The sequence below is a fragment of the Marmota flaviventris genome, chromosome 4 (assembly GCF_047511675.1).
Source record: "Marmota flaviventris isolate mMarFla1 chromosome 4, mMarFla1.hap1, whole genome shotgun sequence".
NCBI classification, from domain to species: Eukaryota; Metazoa; Chordata; class Mammalia; order Rodentia; family Sciuridae; genus Marmota; species Marmota flaviventris.
The window spans coordinates 87,169,793-87,187,028 of NC_092501.1; the positions used below are offsets into that span (position 1 = coordinate 87,169,793).

Here is a 17,236-nt window from a genome sequence, read left to right on the forward strand (position 1 = left end):
AGCCACCAGGGCCGTGGTGGGCACGGCACAGTGGACCTGGGGCTGAATGCAGGCCTTAGGTCGTAGCTTCGGGCTCTACACCATTTGCAGCACTGTGTTCATAAGGCTACCAAGGGTACCCCTGCTCTGCCTCTCAACCATTGGTGGCCAGGGCTAAAGTGACACCTTTTCAAAATTTTTTGTCAGTGACCACAGTAAGAAACACATCATTGTATATCTTGACTTAGTACATATATAAAATACTTAAAATTATATAAATAAGCAAGAATTTCACAAAATGTCATTAATGTGAACTACGTACATAGCACTCATATTTTGTGATCTAGTTTGTAATCAACTAAATTGATTATATGACCACACATTGAAAAACACATTGCCTTAGCATACCATTTTCTTCACAGTCTCATCTTCCCAAACCCTGTGTCTTTGGCTAGTGTTCTACTGTTCATCCAGATTTTTATTCTTCTGTCCTTTTTTTTTTTTGATTATAGATGGACACAATACCTTTATTTATTTATTTATTTATTTGCATGCGATGGCTGAGGATTAAACCCAGTGCCTCATACATGCTATGCAAGTGCCCTACCACTGAACCACAACCGCAGCCCTATTCTTCTGTTTTTGAGAGTACTTTATTCTGCTATATCATCTATGCCCTTCATCATAATTGTCACTTACCCACCACAAAGCCATTTTTCCATATTTAATGAATTTCTATATTCAAACTAATGCTGTTATCTCAAACAAGCAAAGTAATCTCTTCAGTTCTGTTGGCTGCTCATTCCCATAAAGCACACATCGAACCTTTTAATCACATGGAACTGAAGAACTTCTGAATATGAAATTTTAAACTTCAGTATTTCATTTTCTGACTACCATCTTGTAGCCTTTTTTCTGTTACTGAGTGCTCCATTATCCAACACTTCTCATGAGATTTTTCTTTCTCTTCTAGTTTCATTTCTTACCATTGGCCATTTTATATCCTATGATAAAATGACTTCAGCAACTCTTCACAGCATTCTTATATCTTCTGTCCCTAGGTTTCTCCCATGATTCCTTTGCTAATCCATGACCTGGGTTTTCTAACCATCTACTTTATCCACATGGATAAACAGGACTGTTGACAGATCAAAGAAACCTTAATTCCATAGAAAATATTATAATTACAGATTGAAGGTCTCAGATCTCACTGGAACCTTCAAATCTGTTTGACTGTAATGTCATGCATTTCTGGTGAGGTTCTTCACCTGTTACCCATGATATAATTCCAGATTATCACCATTCTTCCTACTCTTCTTACCCATTTGTTAGTCCTTCGCAGAAAAATTAGAAGTCATAAGTGAACTCTTTGTCTTCACACCTTTCTAGCCTTCTACAGACATTTCTCCTTTCATTGTCACTTTCCATATAACTTTTGAGGAAAGATGTCTTTTCTCTTGTTCAAAATTTTTCTTTAGACCCCGCAGCTCAGGAGGCTGAGGCAGGAGGACTGCAAGTTCAAAGCTAGCCTCAGCAAAAGCAAGGCACTATGCAACTCAGTGAGATCCTATTTCTAAATAAAATACAAAAAAAATAGGGCTGGGGATGTGGCTCAGTGGTCGAGTGCCCCCCGAGTTCAATCCCCAATACAAAAAAATAATAATAATTTTTAAATGCCTTCTCATCTCTTCTGGGATCCTTTCCTTCAATTTTACTCTTTCATCAGTTTCTCCCAGTGCCATGGCTTCTTCTCATTATCCTTAGCTTATAAAATATGCTGAAGCACATTATGTTTTTAAAAATGTAAAACTCATAAAACATTTATCTTTCTCTAGACCTCACTCTATGTCACTTTACAACCAAGGTTGAAATAATGGTCTGTAACCACCTTCTGCTTCATTCCCTTACTTGGTTTTCAAGATAATCATGATCAAGTGCCACCATCTCCATCTTTCACCTTCTTCTATCAAGACCCCTCAAGACCCACATAGGTCCCTATTTAGATAAAATTGGGTTCTTTCACCTCTGTGTCCCTAGGGAACTCTGTGTCCCTAGTGCTTCTCACATGTAGTTTTGTTAGACTGTAGGTTCTTTGATAGAAATTTTGTCTCATTTTATCTTTGAGTCCCAAATACTTGATACTGTGATATCAGGAACATATTAAGAAGTTCATAAATGGTGAGTAAAGTTGGAAGTATCTTTTAAAAATAGAAGTCAAGTAAAATAAGATATAACATACTTTATTAGATTTTTCAGTAATACCAGATAATTATATTTTGACATGTTATTTTATATGATTGATGAAAAATGTACTTTTTCCCAAATAAGTTTCAGAAATTTATCTTTTAAAAAATTTTATTTTTAATTGACACATAGTAATTGTATATTTATGAAATATAGTGTGACATTTCAATAAATGTATGAAAAGTATAATGATGATCAGATTAGGATAATTGCCATATCTCTCACCTCATATTATTCTAGTTTTTCTTTTAATTGCTTCAAGTGTTTATTTAAATGGTATTTATAGTTTTTTATGTTGAAGTTTTAGTTTTTCTTGTCAAAAACACAAATAATTATATTATTTTATAATTTTTTAAATACGTTAATTAGTATATATGTAGTTTTTTTTTTTTTTCTTTTAACAGAATCATTTCGTACACCCACATTTTCATATGGAGTTGATGCACATGGTTTCTCTCTTGGATACAGTAAAAACTGGAGACAAGTCTTTGGTGACGAAAAGAAATATTGGTTACTTCCAATATTTACAAGGTAATTTATAAAATGTAGTTCTGAGAAATTATGGAGTCTGTGTAATCAATATCTCTGGTAAAATATCTTAAGATTCATTCAGAGAATATAATACATTGTGACATTTTTACAAGCCTTGAAATGAAAATTCAAATACATTGATTGCATATAAAATGTTTTTATTAGATAAACAGTAAAGGAAAGTTTGAACAAATATTTGAATGGTAAGTGGAAAAAAAAAGATGACTTGTAAAACAATAAGAATCACTTTTTCCTTCCAAATGAAAATAAACTGCGGGCTGGGATTATGGGTCAGTGGCAGAGTGCTTGCCTAGCATGTGTGAGGCAGTGGGTTTGATTCTCAGCACCACATATAAATAAATAAAATAAAGGTCAACTGACAACTGAAAAAGAAAGAAGGGCTGGATATATAGTCAGTTGGTAAAATGCTTGCTTTGCATGCACAAGACCCTGGGTTCAATCCCCAGCATCAAAAAAAAAAAAAAAAAAAAAAAGAAAACATGGGCTTGATTTGTAGCTCAGTGGTAGAGTGCTTGCCTTGCATATGTGAGGCCCTGGGTTCAATCCTCAGCACCACATAAAAAATAAATAAAGATAAAGTTACTGTGTCCATCTACAACTAAAAAAAATCAAAAGAAAGAAACTAAAATAAAGAATCTTAAGAATTTACACCTCTCACCCATAGCTACAAAGATTCCATCACAGATGTGAATTATGTGTTTTTCATTCTTAAAGAAAACCAAACACGCCTTCCTTTCTAGCTCTCTGGCCATCTTGATGGCTGCTCTTGGTGGGGGGCCCTCCTACATCTAAGGCAGGAAGATAGTGGCCACAAAAAAGACGAAAAAGTCTCTAGAGTCGATCAACTCTCGGCTCCATCTTGTTTTGAAAAGAGGAAAGTATGTACTGGGCTACAAGCAAACTCTGAAGATGATCAGACAGGGCAAAGCGAAATTGGTCATCCTCTCCAACAATTGTCCACTTTGATGAAATCTGAAATAGAGTACTATGCCATGTTGGCCAAAACTGGTGTCCATCACTACAGTGGCAATAATATTGAATTGGGCACAGCATGTGGAAAATACTACAGAGTGTGCACACTGTCTATCATTGATCCAGGTGATTCTTATATCATTAGAAGCATGCCAGAACAGACTGGTGAAAAGTAAAACATTTAAAATTTTTCTTTAATAAAACTTGGCAGAGCTTGTTTTAAAAACACTTCATTCAGAAAAAGAAAAAGAAAACCAAACACATATGCAGTTTTACCTCAAGGGTAAAAGAAAAATATGTTCAAGTTGATTGAATTTTCATTTCTCCCTGTAATTCCCAGCTCTTTTAGGCCATCTATATACCAAAGACATTATAGAAAAGGGAGGGAAATTTGAAATTAGTGTGGCAGACTGGTTTGAGTCATAGGGTTTTTCCTTAATTAACCAAATTGCCTTTTTTTGTGAGGCTGAAAATGACTTATTTGGATTTCATTTGTGAAGGACATTTCTTCTTGATAGAATTATAGATGTTGTTTCACTGTCTCCTGACTTGCATTTTTTCTTTTGAGAAGTTTGTGGTCACTCTTACTTTTTCACTTTCTATATAATGTGTCTTTTCTTTGGTTGCTATTACTTTGATGAAGTTTGATTATGGCAAACCTTGGTTTAATTTTCTTCGTGTTTCTTTTGCTTGGATTAGTTGACCTTCTTGCCTTGGTTTTGTAGTTTTCATCAATATCGGAAAAATTGTTAACCATTTTTTCTTTTATCTTCTTTCTTATTACTGCAGCAACATCAACTACATATGAGTTATTCTGAAGGGTTTTCCACAGCTTAGTTAATGTACATTTTTGTTCCATCTTTGTATGTTTCATTTTTTATAGATCTTATTACTATGTACTCAGATTCATTACTTCCTTTTGTTTACTTTATGAATTGTCTCATGTGTTCAAGATTTTTCTATTCCCAGTGTTTGGAACAGGACTAATTGTTATTTCCTCTAATCAATGAATTCATGTTTTTTTTTTCCTCCCTTTCTTTAAAGATATGTTTCTGTTATCTTCTGCTTTGCATGGTTTCTGCCCAACCAACCTCTTACTTTATTCTGCAAATTGCAAATTACTGTCAGCACATCCCCATGGTTCTAAAATTTTAACTTCCCCACTGGTTTTAAGCAGTTTGAACATGATGATATTTCTTGGTGTTTATTCTACCTAGTGATCTTTAAGGCTTCTTGAATTTGTAAATTTATGGTTTTCATCAGATTCGAAAATTTTTATTGATTATGTCTTTAGTTGTTCTGTTGTAGTTTTATAATTTTTGTTTGTGTGGTTTTATTCTTTTGCCTACTGCACTCTTATTCCCTTTCCCCAACAGCTTTTTTTTTCCTACTCTCAAGTATATATATGTTAAATTGCTTTGTAGTGACCCACAAGTCATTTTCTGATTTGCTGTTCTATCCTTGTTTCCCATCTTCTTTTCTGTGTTTGCTCCATCTTGGTTAGTTTCTCTTGTTTTATCTATAAATTCATGGATCTCTTCTTCTACATTGTCTACTGTGTTGGTAAACTTATCCAATAACTTTTTCATTATAGATGTTGCATTTTTCAGCTTTAGAATGTCAGTTTGGTTCTTTTTTATATCTCATATTTATTTTCTGTGTATCCACTTTTCCTTTAAGTTCACATTTATAATCACTGTTTTGAAGTCTTTCACTGAAATTGCTGATTTTCTGATTCTTTTCTATTGATTTGCATCTCCACCCCACACCCCACCCCTTAGCTGTGAGATCACATTTTCTGCTGCTTTTTATGCCTAGTAACTTTCTATTGGCTGGTGACATTTTGAATGCTATTTTGCTGAGTATCTAGATTTTATTGTCTGTATAAAGAATTGAATTTTGTTTTGGCAGGTGGGTACTTATGTTTCAGCTTGGGATTGTTGTTGCTGTTTGTTTTGGTACTGGGGATTGAACCCAGGGGTGCTTAACCACTGAGCCACATCTGCAGACCTTTTTCTTAGTATTTACTTTAGAGATGGGCCTCATTAAATTGCTGAAGCTGGCTTTGAAATTGTGATCCTCCTGTCTCAACCTCCCAAGCTACTGGGATTACAGGCATGCACCATCATGTCAGGCTCAGTTTGGGATTTTTGAGGTTTATTTTAAGCTTCACTAGGATGGATCCAGCATAGCATTTTCTCTGCAGCTAGTTTAATGCTATAATAAAGGTGGGGTTTCTTTCAAAACCATGTGTTCAGTGAGATCTCTGTATTCTGGCTGGTCAATTTTAATGCCTCCTTGTGGAAACTGTGAATCTGTTCAACTTACACTTCCCAATGTTCTTTTCCCAGTTCACCTGTGTAGCTTACTGTTCATCAAAAGATTCAAGTACAGTATGTGGATATATCTGTAGCCATTTCTCTGTGTGTCTTCCTCTTTCTCAGCTATGTCTTATAAATTCTTGCCACTTGGCTTCTCAAAGCTCCTATCTCTGTTACCTCAATGCAATATAACTACCTTACTTTGCTTGGATTCCCCTCCTGATGCTGAGGTTCTGGCAAAAAGCTGGGACTCACTTCTTTTTTTTTTTTTTTTTTTCTTTCTGAGACCACAGTCTTGTTCTGTTTTTTAAAAAGTTATGTTGTATGCTGTCCCGTTTCTGGCTGTTTAAGACTATGGGCAAATTTACCAGTTATTCTCTCTTGGCTTTTTTTGTCCCTAAGTTTTTTTTTTTTTGCTCTGTTGTATACAGTTGTGGTATGTTAAGCACATATACTAAAATTGGAATGATATGGAGAAGATTAGCATGGTCCCTGCACAGGGATGACATACAAATTCATGAAGCTCCATATTAAAAAAAAAAAAAAAAAAAAAGTGAAAGTAAGATATAACTTAACCTTTTTTGGCTGTAAGCTTCTTGAAGATAGAGATTTTCTTTTGTTCACTGTTATAACCCTAGTGTGTAAAATATTACCCAGAATATCATAGGTATTCAACAGATACCTATGACATTGGGGTTTTTATTGTTTTGTAGTGCTCAATATTAACTAGAGAACCAACCCAGGAACTCACCCATTCAAGGAGTTCAGTACTGAGCTATATCCCCAGCCCTAAATATTTGTTTAATGAATGTTGTTGAATGAATAAACATGTGGAACTTATATCTTGAATTTCATTTAGCCTGGATGATGTCTTAAATGATTATAATGAAAACTCAATTATCCACATACTTGAATAGTTCTGTTTGAGGTGTAAACTAGGCATCATGATCTTTAGTAGATCTTAGTAGATTATTTCTAACTATGTGTAAATTATAAAAGAAAAGAGCCTTCATTAGAGGTAGAAGCCTTCTAAATTAGAAATCCTAGGAATTATTCTCTGAAAAGAACATTTCTTTCTCCCATGCTCCTGAAAGACATTAAATTTGACCACTTTGAATAACTTAATATGATTCAGGTTATCACTGTTTCTCATTATGCAGTTTGGGTGATGGTTGCAGTTTTCCAACTCGCCTTGTTGGGATGGATCCAGAACAAGCTGCTACAGGCCAAAGTGAACATTCCAGAAGGTGTGCTTTTTTTGTCCCTAAGTTTTTTTTTTTGCTAAACAACTGTATACTTGTGTTATACATACATATCTTATGAATATATACAACAATAATCCAGTAAGCCACCATAGATAAGAAAAAAAATCTATTTAAAGTTTTTAACTGAAGTTTAATATGTATATGTGCCTAATATGCAGGCTGGGGATGTGGCTCAGTGATAGAGCTCTTTACTGGAACATGTGAGGCCATGAGTTCAATCCCACTACTGAAAGAAAAAAAAAATTTTAAACTAGGACAATCACAAAATGTTGGAAATGTCTGGGCAAACTAGGAAGCAAGTAAATATGGTGCATCTTCCTAAAAAGTGAGGTATTCTTCAAAGAAATTAGTCATTATACTAGTTACATTTTATTATGATAAGTAGGTTTTTAGCTATACTATCAAAATAATGAGGATTCAAACAATTTTTTCTTATTCATCTTAAGGAATTTTTTCTCATAATATTTGTATGGTAAGCAAATTTTCATCAATTCCGTGAAATAGTTCAATTTAAATGAAATTTTAAAGAATCTAGAGAAAATTCTGCCAAAGTGAAATAGTTGAGCCATATTTATGACAGAAATAGATTATAGGGGAGGAGGGGTCATAAGTTCCAAGCTAACATATTAATATTAGAAGACATAGGCCTTAGAACCTACAACCTAAGGCCTTAGAACTTAGAGTTCTAACATTTATTGTAGTCTCTGAACAAGTCATTGAAACTGTCTGAGCCTCAGTTTCCACCTCTGTAAAATGAAGATAATGAGACTTGCCTCCAGGGGTTACTGAAAGGGTCAAAATGATGTGCATACATACACATTTATAGAGTCTAGCACACTCTCTGGCCCACATCAGACACCAAATAAATTTTTATTCCTTTTCCTCCTTTCCTTCCTCCATTCCCCTCCTTCCCTGGTTCTCTTAGCTAGAAAAATAAGTCAACGCTAAATCACTAAATCATTTTTTCCCCTTAGATCTAAACTGGCGAGGTAGAAAGCAGAAAACTTGGGAAATGACAGGTAATTTTTTTGTACTGGCCACAGACATAGCTCCTCACCTGTCCTCATACTACCTTATGGCACCTGATTAACATAGTGTTAAAACTTTTCAGACTGGCCTCTGAAGCTTTTTTCTTTTGTCTAATTGTTTCATTTGCAGTTTTAGAATACAGATTCTTGGGTCCAGAGAGCCATTTCATTGGGGTGGGGGGGTCCGTGGGCATATTTTCCTTTTCAAGGTGGCTTTTTCAGATGGCTGAGATCTCATGAGTTGCCCTCACATATTTAGGAGAAGGAATACTAATATGCTGCTTATTAATTTATTAAGTATCCTTAATTTAGCATTAAACAATTTACTAAGTTATTTGTTCCTCTTTTCAGTATTGGCTCAAATCAACCTTTTCCTATCAGACCACTTAGTGAATCAAAAAACCGTTTGTTGGACAATGAATCTCAATGGCTAGAGAATGGAGCTGAAGAAGGTGTTGTCAGATCAGGTAATAATTCTCACCTGAAAACACTGCTTCACCTATTTGGTTCAAATGAAAAGCAACAGATTTAATAAATGTTGAAAAAAACAAAACAATGTGATATTTTGAAATACTGAAATGTGAAACTGTAATAAAATGTCTTATAAATGGGATGTTTGTGTTTATTGGCGGCTTCTGTGAGGAAAGGGGGCAGAGAAAGGCAGGTATAATGTTTTTTATTGCATTCAGCTGTTTTTTTTGTTTTCCAACCACACATTTCTTCAGTAGTGTGGAAAGTCCTTTTGACATACGCTATTTCAAATAATGTTCTAAATAACTATTATTCAGGATTCTAGCTCATACTTATTGAAACTAATTTTTAAAAATTATAGTACTCTTTAAGAGTGCACTGGACCCAGTGTGGTAAGGCCCACCTGTAATCCCAACTATTTGAGAAGCTGAGGCAGGAGAAACTATAGGTCAAGGCCAGCCTAGGCAATTTAGCAAGACCCTGTCTCAAAAATATTTTAAAGGAATATGGGGACTAGGATGTACCTTTAGAGGTACAGCACTCTCCTAGCATGCATGAGGGCCTGGGTTCCACCCCCAACACTCTCCTCGCCCCCACAAAAGAAAAGATACACTGAATGTGCTTTATTTTTCTATATAGTTCTAGGCTCAAACCCAAGGCCATACAGGTGCTAGGCAAGTGCTTTATCACTTAGCTACACCTCCCCCCTCTTGTTTTAACCTTTCTTAATGACTCATTTCATGAATTATAGAGTAGTTGATAAAATTGAAGTGGGATTTTTAATCAGATCTGGGTTTACTTAACTAGCTGAATACATGTCTGAGGTGTTTCTTTTTTTTGGGGGGGGGGGCAGTATCAGGGATTGAACTCAGGGGCACTCAGCCACTGAGCCACATTCCCCAGCCCTATTTTGTATTTTATTTAGAGACAAGGTCTCACTGAGTTGCTTAACATCTTGCTTTTGCTGAGGCTGGCTTTGAACTTGCAATCCTCCTGCCTCAGCCTCCTGAGCCACTGGGATTACAGGCATGCGCCACTATGCTCGGCATGAGGTATTTCTTTTTTTTTTTTTTTTTTTTTCCAGGGAATAAATGGAGCATTTATTTTATTTTATTTTTTTTTTTAATTTTTTATTGTGGGTTGTTCAAAACATTACAAATTTCTTGACATATCATATTCCACACTTTGATTCACGTGGGTTATGAACTCCCACCTTCACCCCATACACAGATTGCAGAATCACATCAATTACACATCCATTGATTTACAAATTGCCATACTAGTGTCTGTTGTGCTCCACTGCCTTTCCCATCCTCCACCCTCCCCCCTCCCCTCCTCTCTCTCTACCTCCTCCACTGTATAACCCTGAGGGTCTCCTTCCATTACCATGCAATTTTCCTTCTCTCGGCATGAGGTATTTCTTAATAGGAATAATAATATTGTCGTGTCTTCCTGCACTGTTAAAAAAAAAAAGTTTGAGATCTTAAAATCAATTTGTACCAACTCTAGGAAATAATACTAAAAACTTGCTGTCAGAATTTATCTTCTTTAGAAAGAAGTATTTCTTTGGCTTTTAGCAGCATTTAAACATTTTCTTAAATTAGTAAGTTTAGAATCTTATTTAGGATCTTGTATAAGTGGAAAAATTCATTTTATGGACTTTTAAATTATTGCTGCTTAACATCTTTAATGCCGTTGTATACTATGGGGCTAAATATGAAACTAGACTTCTGACACAATGCTCTTTATTCACTTCTCCGTGTAGAGAAGGCAAATGGTTTGTGCTATAAACATATTTAGTGCTTACATAATATTTGTCTTTACTGTAATCAATTTTATCATTTAGCCAGGAACTTAATATTTTTTTCATGTCATATATAATTATGTGCTTACAGGGACAAATAATCATGTTACAGTGGCAATAGAAAATTGAGTACCACTTGTTCATAACTAACCATTTGATAAAACCAAGGTAAGACAGTATAAAGGTAATTTCCTTGAGCAAATGTAGTTTATATTTGCATATTTCATAACCTCAAAACATTTGCTTTTTTTTTTCATTATATCAATACAATAGTATAGAAAAGATTGGAGGGTAACATATGCCAAAATTTCGTTTCTCTTACTACTCCTAGCACAATGAAAAAAACATTTGGTGGAGAGATAAATGAAGGAAAAATAGAAATAGTTTATGATTGGTATGTGGACAACTAACTTTTCAGTAAACAGTACCTTATTAGTTTTTTTTTAAAGATGATTTTTGCCCACAATTTGATCCAGAGAAGAATGATTACAGGCTGAAAAAGATTTAAGATGTTCATGATGTTATTTATTTAGTTTTATAAAGACACACCAACAGATTGTTGCTGTGTAACAAATTACCACAAATTTACTGCTTAGGACAACTGTGCACAGTTACTACCAGTTCCTTTCCAGCAGTTCAGTTTTCCAAAGGTATCTCACATGGAGTCTCAACTAGCAGAGCATCAGCTTACTTGATTTCAGGCTCATCAGAGGCTAATCAGGTCCTTACAGCAGACCTGGTGCCTGTGTCCACAAGTAGAGCTGAAGCCTAGGACCTAGGACAGAATGAGATCACAAGCTTGGGATGGCTTGGCAGAGTGTCACATTGGGCAGAGTAGGCTGTGGTCTGAAGAGGAACTAAAGTGTATGTGCAAACATAGACTTGTACCAAAAGCTGTAGCTATGAAACAGCCCTTGTTCCTGGAGAGGCGCTCAGTACTGCTTCTACATTGTTTCTTAATGTAGGCAGGATACTGACTGAAACTTGTGGTTGTTGAGAGTCACTAGCTGAAGTTTCTCTAATGGACACTCTGGGAACTTCCCCACATCTACAGCAAACTCTGAAGAGGTGAAGGTAGATACCTCATCTGATGATTCCCATGTTAACATCAGGAAGTGATGAATTCCCCTCTTAAAATAAATAAATTTTTTTTTTTTTTAAAGAGAGAGAGTCCAGAGAGAGAGAGAGAATTTTTAATATTTATTTTTTAGTTTTCGGCGGACACAACATCTTTGTTTGTATGTGGTGCTGAGGATCGAACCCGGGCCGCACGCATGCCAGGCAAGCGTGCTACCACTTGAGCCACATCCCCCGCCCGAAAATAAATAATTTTTTAAAAAAGAATCCCCCTCTGTTAATCTTGATTCCTTAGGAAAAGAAAGGGTTATTCCCTACTTACTGTTTATTAAAAAATCTTTATTAAATTTAGTTACGTTGGGACTGGGGTTGTAGCTTAGTGGTAGAATACTTGCCTAGCATTTGTGAGGTACTGGGTTCAATCCTCAGCACCACATAAAAATAAATAAATGTATCCATCTACAACTAAAAAAAAAAAAAAAGTAAAAAACTTTAGTAACATTAGCTGGGCACTGTGGTGCACAACTGTAATCCCAGCAACTCAGGAGGCTGAGGCAGGAGGATCCAGAGTTTGAAACCAGCCTCAGCAACTTAGCAAGGTCCAAAGCAATTTAGTGAGATATTATCTCAAAATAAAAATAAAAAGGGTTGGGGATGTAACTCAGTGGTTAAGTACCCCGGGTTCAGTACCTGGTACCAAAAAGTTTTTTTAATTAAAAAATAAACAAATTTAGTAACAATAAAGAATTTATTTCCTATCTTATAATAGTATCATCTTTATATCTTAGCCCACAGAGCCATTTAATATTTTGAGAAATAAAAAAATCTAATTTTAACTAATTCAATTGTTTCTGTTTTCATAGGTGTATAAAAACACATTGTCGACTGATATTTTCAATTTTATTTGCAAGAAAATGATCAAAGGAATGAAATAATTTGAGTATAACAGAAGATATATTTTTTAAAAAAGGAAGCCTTTGTACAGTTCGCTGGATCCACAGGAGCACTACAAGCAGAATGATGCCTTAATTTTAAGTGTCCATTTGTGCAACATTGACTCACAGCTCAAAAGTGACTTGATTTTACTTTGGAAATAATACCTGTTACGACATGCTATAATATGTGCTGTCATCACTTATGTGCATAAGTATTTTTTTGATATCTGAATTACAATATTAGAATTATTTCTTGGTATTCAGATAGGTTCTCACTCCAAAAACACAAACTAAAAACTTGTCTTAAATGAAGTATATCTAGGGTAAATGGTGGCTGAAAGTGAATAATATCCAAATTACTGTTGCTTGTACTGTATAAGAGAAAGAAAATAACTGCTTTTTTATTGAGTATTTGCTAATTTATAATTACTATTTTATACTTTTCAACATTTTTAATAAAATTTTTTATTGTTGGCTATAATAACACTCAGAATGATTCAGATATCTAATCATTTAGAACATAGAATTCATGGGGATAATTTATTGATGGCTTAGAAGCATTAGTACAACCATGTAGTATAGTATATGCCAAAGGCTTAAAAAAATCTTGGAAGTATAAGAAATATTTTGGGTACAATGCTTTTTTTATTACTTTTTGTTGAACTGTCAGGGGTTATTTATATGGGTAGGGGAAACACAAAGGTATTTGTGATATAGAAAAGTTGGGCACAATAGGGATAGATGGAAGTGGCTAAAAGAAAAATAAAGAAAAAGGTAGACAGGATACTGTAAGGTGTTGAAAAATATTTTCAAGCCAGATGCATTAGTACACCCAATCCCAATTCCTGGGGAGGCTGAGGCAAGAGAATTGCAAGTTTGAGGTCAGCCCAGGCAATTTAGCAAGACCCTGTCTCAGAATAAAATAAAAAGGGCTGGGGATTTAGTGCAGTAGTAGAGTTTTTGCCTAGCATGCATGAGGCCCTGGGTTCAATTGCCAGTACTGGGAAAAAAATTTTTTTTTTTCTTTTTCAGTGCTAAATGTATTGAGAATAAAACATGCTGTTGAGTTGACTTTTAAATTTCAATTTAAGTAATAACTAAATTTTTCTTTGAAACTTTTTATAGTGATCCTATAACTTATAAACAGTGACTTAAAGTATAAAGTAGGAACAATACTTGAGAGTAATACTGCTTTTAGGAAGAAATTCTAAATCTGAGTAGTGATTTAAAAGTCCCAGTCTCTGAGAAGTGGATTCTACTCTTAACTGCAAAATCTTAAATCTGACTTCTTATTAGCAGTTTATTCTCGCCAGATACACTTTTCCTTTTAAAATCTTAACTTAAATGACATGAATTGCTGTATTCTAGAGAATAGTACAATATCATATTAAAAGATAATGTAGAAATGTTACTTCTCATTTATACTATTGAATCAGATACACATCCTTGAAATGATTGGTTGCTTCCAGTAGGTGGGTAGAGAGAAATCTTAGCAGCTTAAGTAAGTATCAGAGGCTGTAATTTCCATATATATAAAATGGAAGTATGGGTCCTCAATATTTTGGACTGGATGATTTCTAACATTCTGCAATGCCTGATTTTGCAAAATAACCTTGTTTTTCATCCCTCTAACAAATATTTTAGCAGTTTCTTCTAATGTTAACCAGTATACTAGGGATAACTGTTTAAATCTAGCATAAATTTTATAGCTGATGTTCCAAGATTATAGTTTGAAGGATTTGCTTAATTCCCACCGGCTATTAAATCTTAAAAAGTAATTTTTTTTCCCCTTTAGACCAAAGGAAGAATTAAGCTTTGAAAACACTTTGGAGTCCTATAATATGGTTTCTTCTATCTTCATTTCAATTCTTTAATCTTAATTCTGGAAAACTAGAATGAGAGTTAAGAGAAATCAGTTACCAACCAAGAACATGTCAGTTTGGTGGTTTGTATATTATAAAGAGTGAGTAAATGTTTATCTGTACTTCACTATTTTCAGAAATGTTCTGATCCTTTTTGTATATCTATATTTAGATCAGAGGATTTGCATGCACCTGGCTAACAATTGCAAAAGCTTAATTTTCCCCTTTAACCTATTCAGGCACTTTTAAAAGTGGAATTATAATCTTTCTTAATTCTTCTCATTTGTTATTTAATATCTTTAATAGCATAGTAAACAAACACCTTTTCAGAAATTTTCAGTTTAAGACTTTTACTGTAGTTACCTTTGATTTAATTACAGCCAACATTTTGCCATATTCTAAATAATCTAGCTGAATTTATTCATACATTTTACTGACAATTCATTAAGAGCCTACCAGTGGTATAGGAACGAGGAAAAGGCTGCCTCTTTGGTATTTCAACTGGTATTGATTACTGATATCAACTGTTTGAGGAGAAAGGTCAAAATGAAGCCTTGCCAAAATTTCTAATTATTACTATTTTTCATCCTTCAAACACTTGAACATTTGTGATGATACTGAGGAAAAACAAGGTTGAATTTCAGGTCTTGCCATTGCCATTAAAAACAAATTAGGAGTCTTGGTTTACCTGGGCACAGACTTACTTGAAGATTTGATACCTGAGTCCTCTGACAAAATATCATTATGCCAAACCAAAGAGCAGCTGCAGTATATTAGTGGTTGAACATGTTTACACAGCTTAGTGCATCTTTACATGAAAATGATTTTTTTAAAAAACTTTTTACATATTCAATGGTTATGATCCAGTGTGTCACAAGTGAGTATAATTGTAAGATGAGTTTGAATCAAATATACAGTGTTTACTTGAATTTTATTTCTATTAGAAAGCAAATTTTGACTATGTTTACAGGAGCATTTAAGATGATCAGATGTGAGATTCTCCATTCAGTTGTCTTGCAAATGTATACACAAAGGACCTGCATATTTGGGGCATTGAATAGACAGTAACTTACATGTAAGTTTCACTTACATTTTGTTTTAGGACTAGCACTGCTGTCAATGAAAAATATTTTTAAATAATGTGTTATTAAGAAATTAATCATATTTTTGCATTTCAGCCAAAATAAAGACCATATCTAATAACCTGTTAGATACAGGTAGTCTGTAAATCTGAAATCCATGTTTCATAATGATCTAAACTGTATTTTTTTCAATTTCAATTTAAAATGCAGTGTAGATGAAGAAAGTCCATATTTTTCTGATGACTCCTCTATATTATTTTGTTGGGTTGCATAAAGAAGCAAGGAATTGTATTTGTAATAAAAGAGTAAGAAAGCTACTAGCTAAGTTAATTATATTTGTATATGATTGCAGATGAGTCTATGCCCATTTAAAAGAAAAGATGGACTCTATTTTAAAAGTGATCTTTAATAATGCTTTTATAGAAACAAATTTGAAATACAGTTTACCTTGGTTGTCTTATGAAGAACCATAAACCTTGTATTTATTTCTCATTTGTATAATCCTGGACCATTACTTAATGTTGACTCTGTCTTTTGGATGGCCTAACCTACATTAACATTTATGCAGAACAATTAAACAATTTTTTTCAAAAATCATATTTACTTTATTAATAAATAAATAAATATATATACAGTCTTGTTTTTGAGTTTTTTGTTTGTTTTTGTTATAAAGTGGTATTTGCCAGATGAGAAAAATAATTATTATTTTGGTCAATTTGAAAATCTTATAGTATTTTACAGAAATAGACTAATAATTTAGGAAAACCTCCTCTAAGATGATATGTACACGGTGCAATAAAGTTGTATTTACTAGTTTAATTTAATACCTAAAGAGTTTCATTTAGCTTTTACTAATCATAATTTCAGAAGTTACTTTAGGATCTTGAGTATCTTCACATCACTATGAAGTTATTGAGTCGTGGCTAAATGCCAGGTAATAGATTTTATCTTGTTTATTCTTTTATGCCATCTGTGTTTGGGTTCCCTTCAGTTCTAATATGGACGGACAAATAAAAACAGAAGGCTCTGAGGTTGAGCTGATTCCCAGTTCTCAGGATAGTTAAATTTCAAAATGTTCACAAGAACAATAGAGGCCAGTAGAGATGAACCAACCTTTCCCTACTCCATCCATTCAAAACATTATTTTGGGACTAGAGAGGAGGAGTAACTACTAAATGGCCAAAAGCCTGATTTAACACCAAAAAAAGATGTTTACTTTCATTAAATAACATCAATATGGCTTTACTTTTCTCATTTCTTATAGACTGGCTTTTTGGAGCCCCACCGGCAATTAGTAATGCTGTTCTCTTATATATATGTTTTACTATGTCTTCCAGAATTTACAGGGATGGGAACTAAGTTTTTCAATACAACAGATTTTTATGGGTGTTTTAACAAATTTGTAACATTAATGTTAGTGTGTTTGACCCCACCTTGTCAGTGCCTTCCACCAGATAGGAGATAGGATTTAGGTGATGTTTATACTCAGTAATTCATCACTTGTGGTTCTTAAACCCTCTATCTTCTCTATTCTCAATATAAGGAGATTGTTTTCATCAGGATTTCTCTCTCTATTAACCTTCTGTTGTACTTCCTCTTGGCCTCTAAGCCAGGTTAATACCTTCAGTGCTACCTAGAACACTG

The 17,236-nt window shown here is 34.1% G+C and overlaps 1 protein-coding gene, 1 non-coding gene and 1 pseudogene across 5 annotated transcripts in view; all 3 read left to right on the forward strand.

Annotated features, from left to right (window-relative positions):
* The window catches only part of Zdhhc20 (zinc finger DHHC-type palmitoyltransferase 20), a 79,066-nt gene extending 62,840 nt beyond the window's left edge, over nt 1-16,226 (forward strand). For 2 of the 4 annotated variants that reach the window (XM_027941550.2, XM_071611336.1), the window contains 5 exons: nt 2,628-2,754; nt 7,229-7,315; nt 8,713-8,828; nt 10,728-10,804; nt 12,577-16,226. In XM_027941550.2, the coding sequence (XP_027797351.1) occupies nt 2,628-2,754; nt 7,229-7,315; nt 8,713-8,828; nt 10,728-10,765 (368 nt within the window). In that variant the 3' untranslated portion in view covers nt 10,766-10,804; nt 12,577-16,226. Of the gene's footprint in view, nt 1-2,627; nt 2,755-7,228; nt 7,316-8,307; nt 8,353-8,712; nt 8,829-10,727; nt 10,805-12,576 lie in introns of those variants that run through there. The other 2 variants (XM_027941551.2, XM_071611335.1) reach the window with 2 other exon arrangements.
* Nucleotides 3,041-3,925, forward strand: LOC114097599 (large ribosomal subunit protein eL30 pseudogene; annotated as a pseudogene).
* LOC114097661 (U6 spliceosomal RNA) lies at nt 6,502-6,603 on the forward strand. Its single transcript, XR_003583614.1, has one exon. It is a non-coding gene; the product is annotated as a U6 spliceosomal RNA (small nuclear RNA).
* Nucleotides 16,227-17,236: the final 1,010 nt, after the last annotated feature.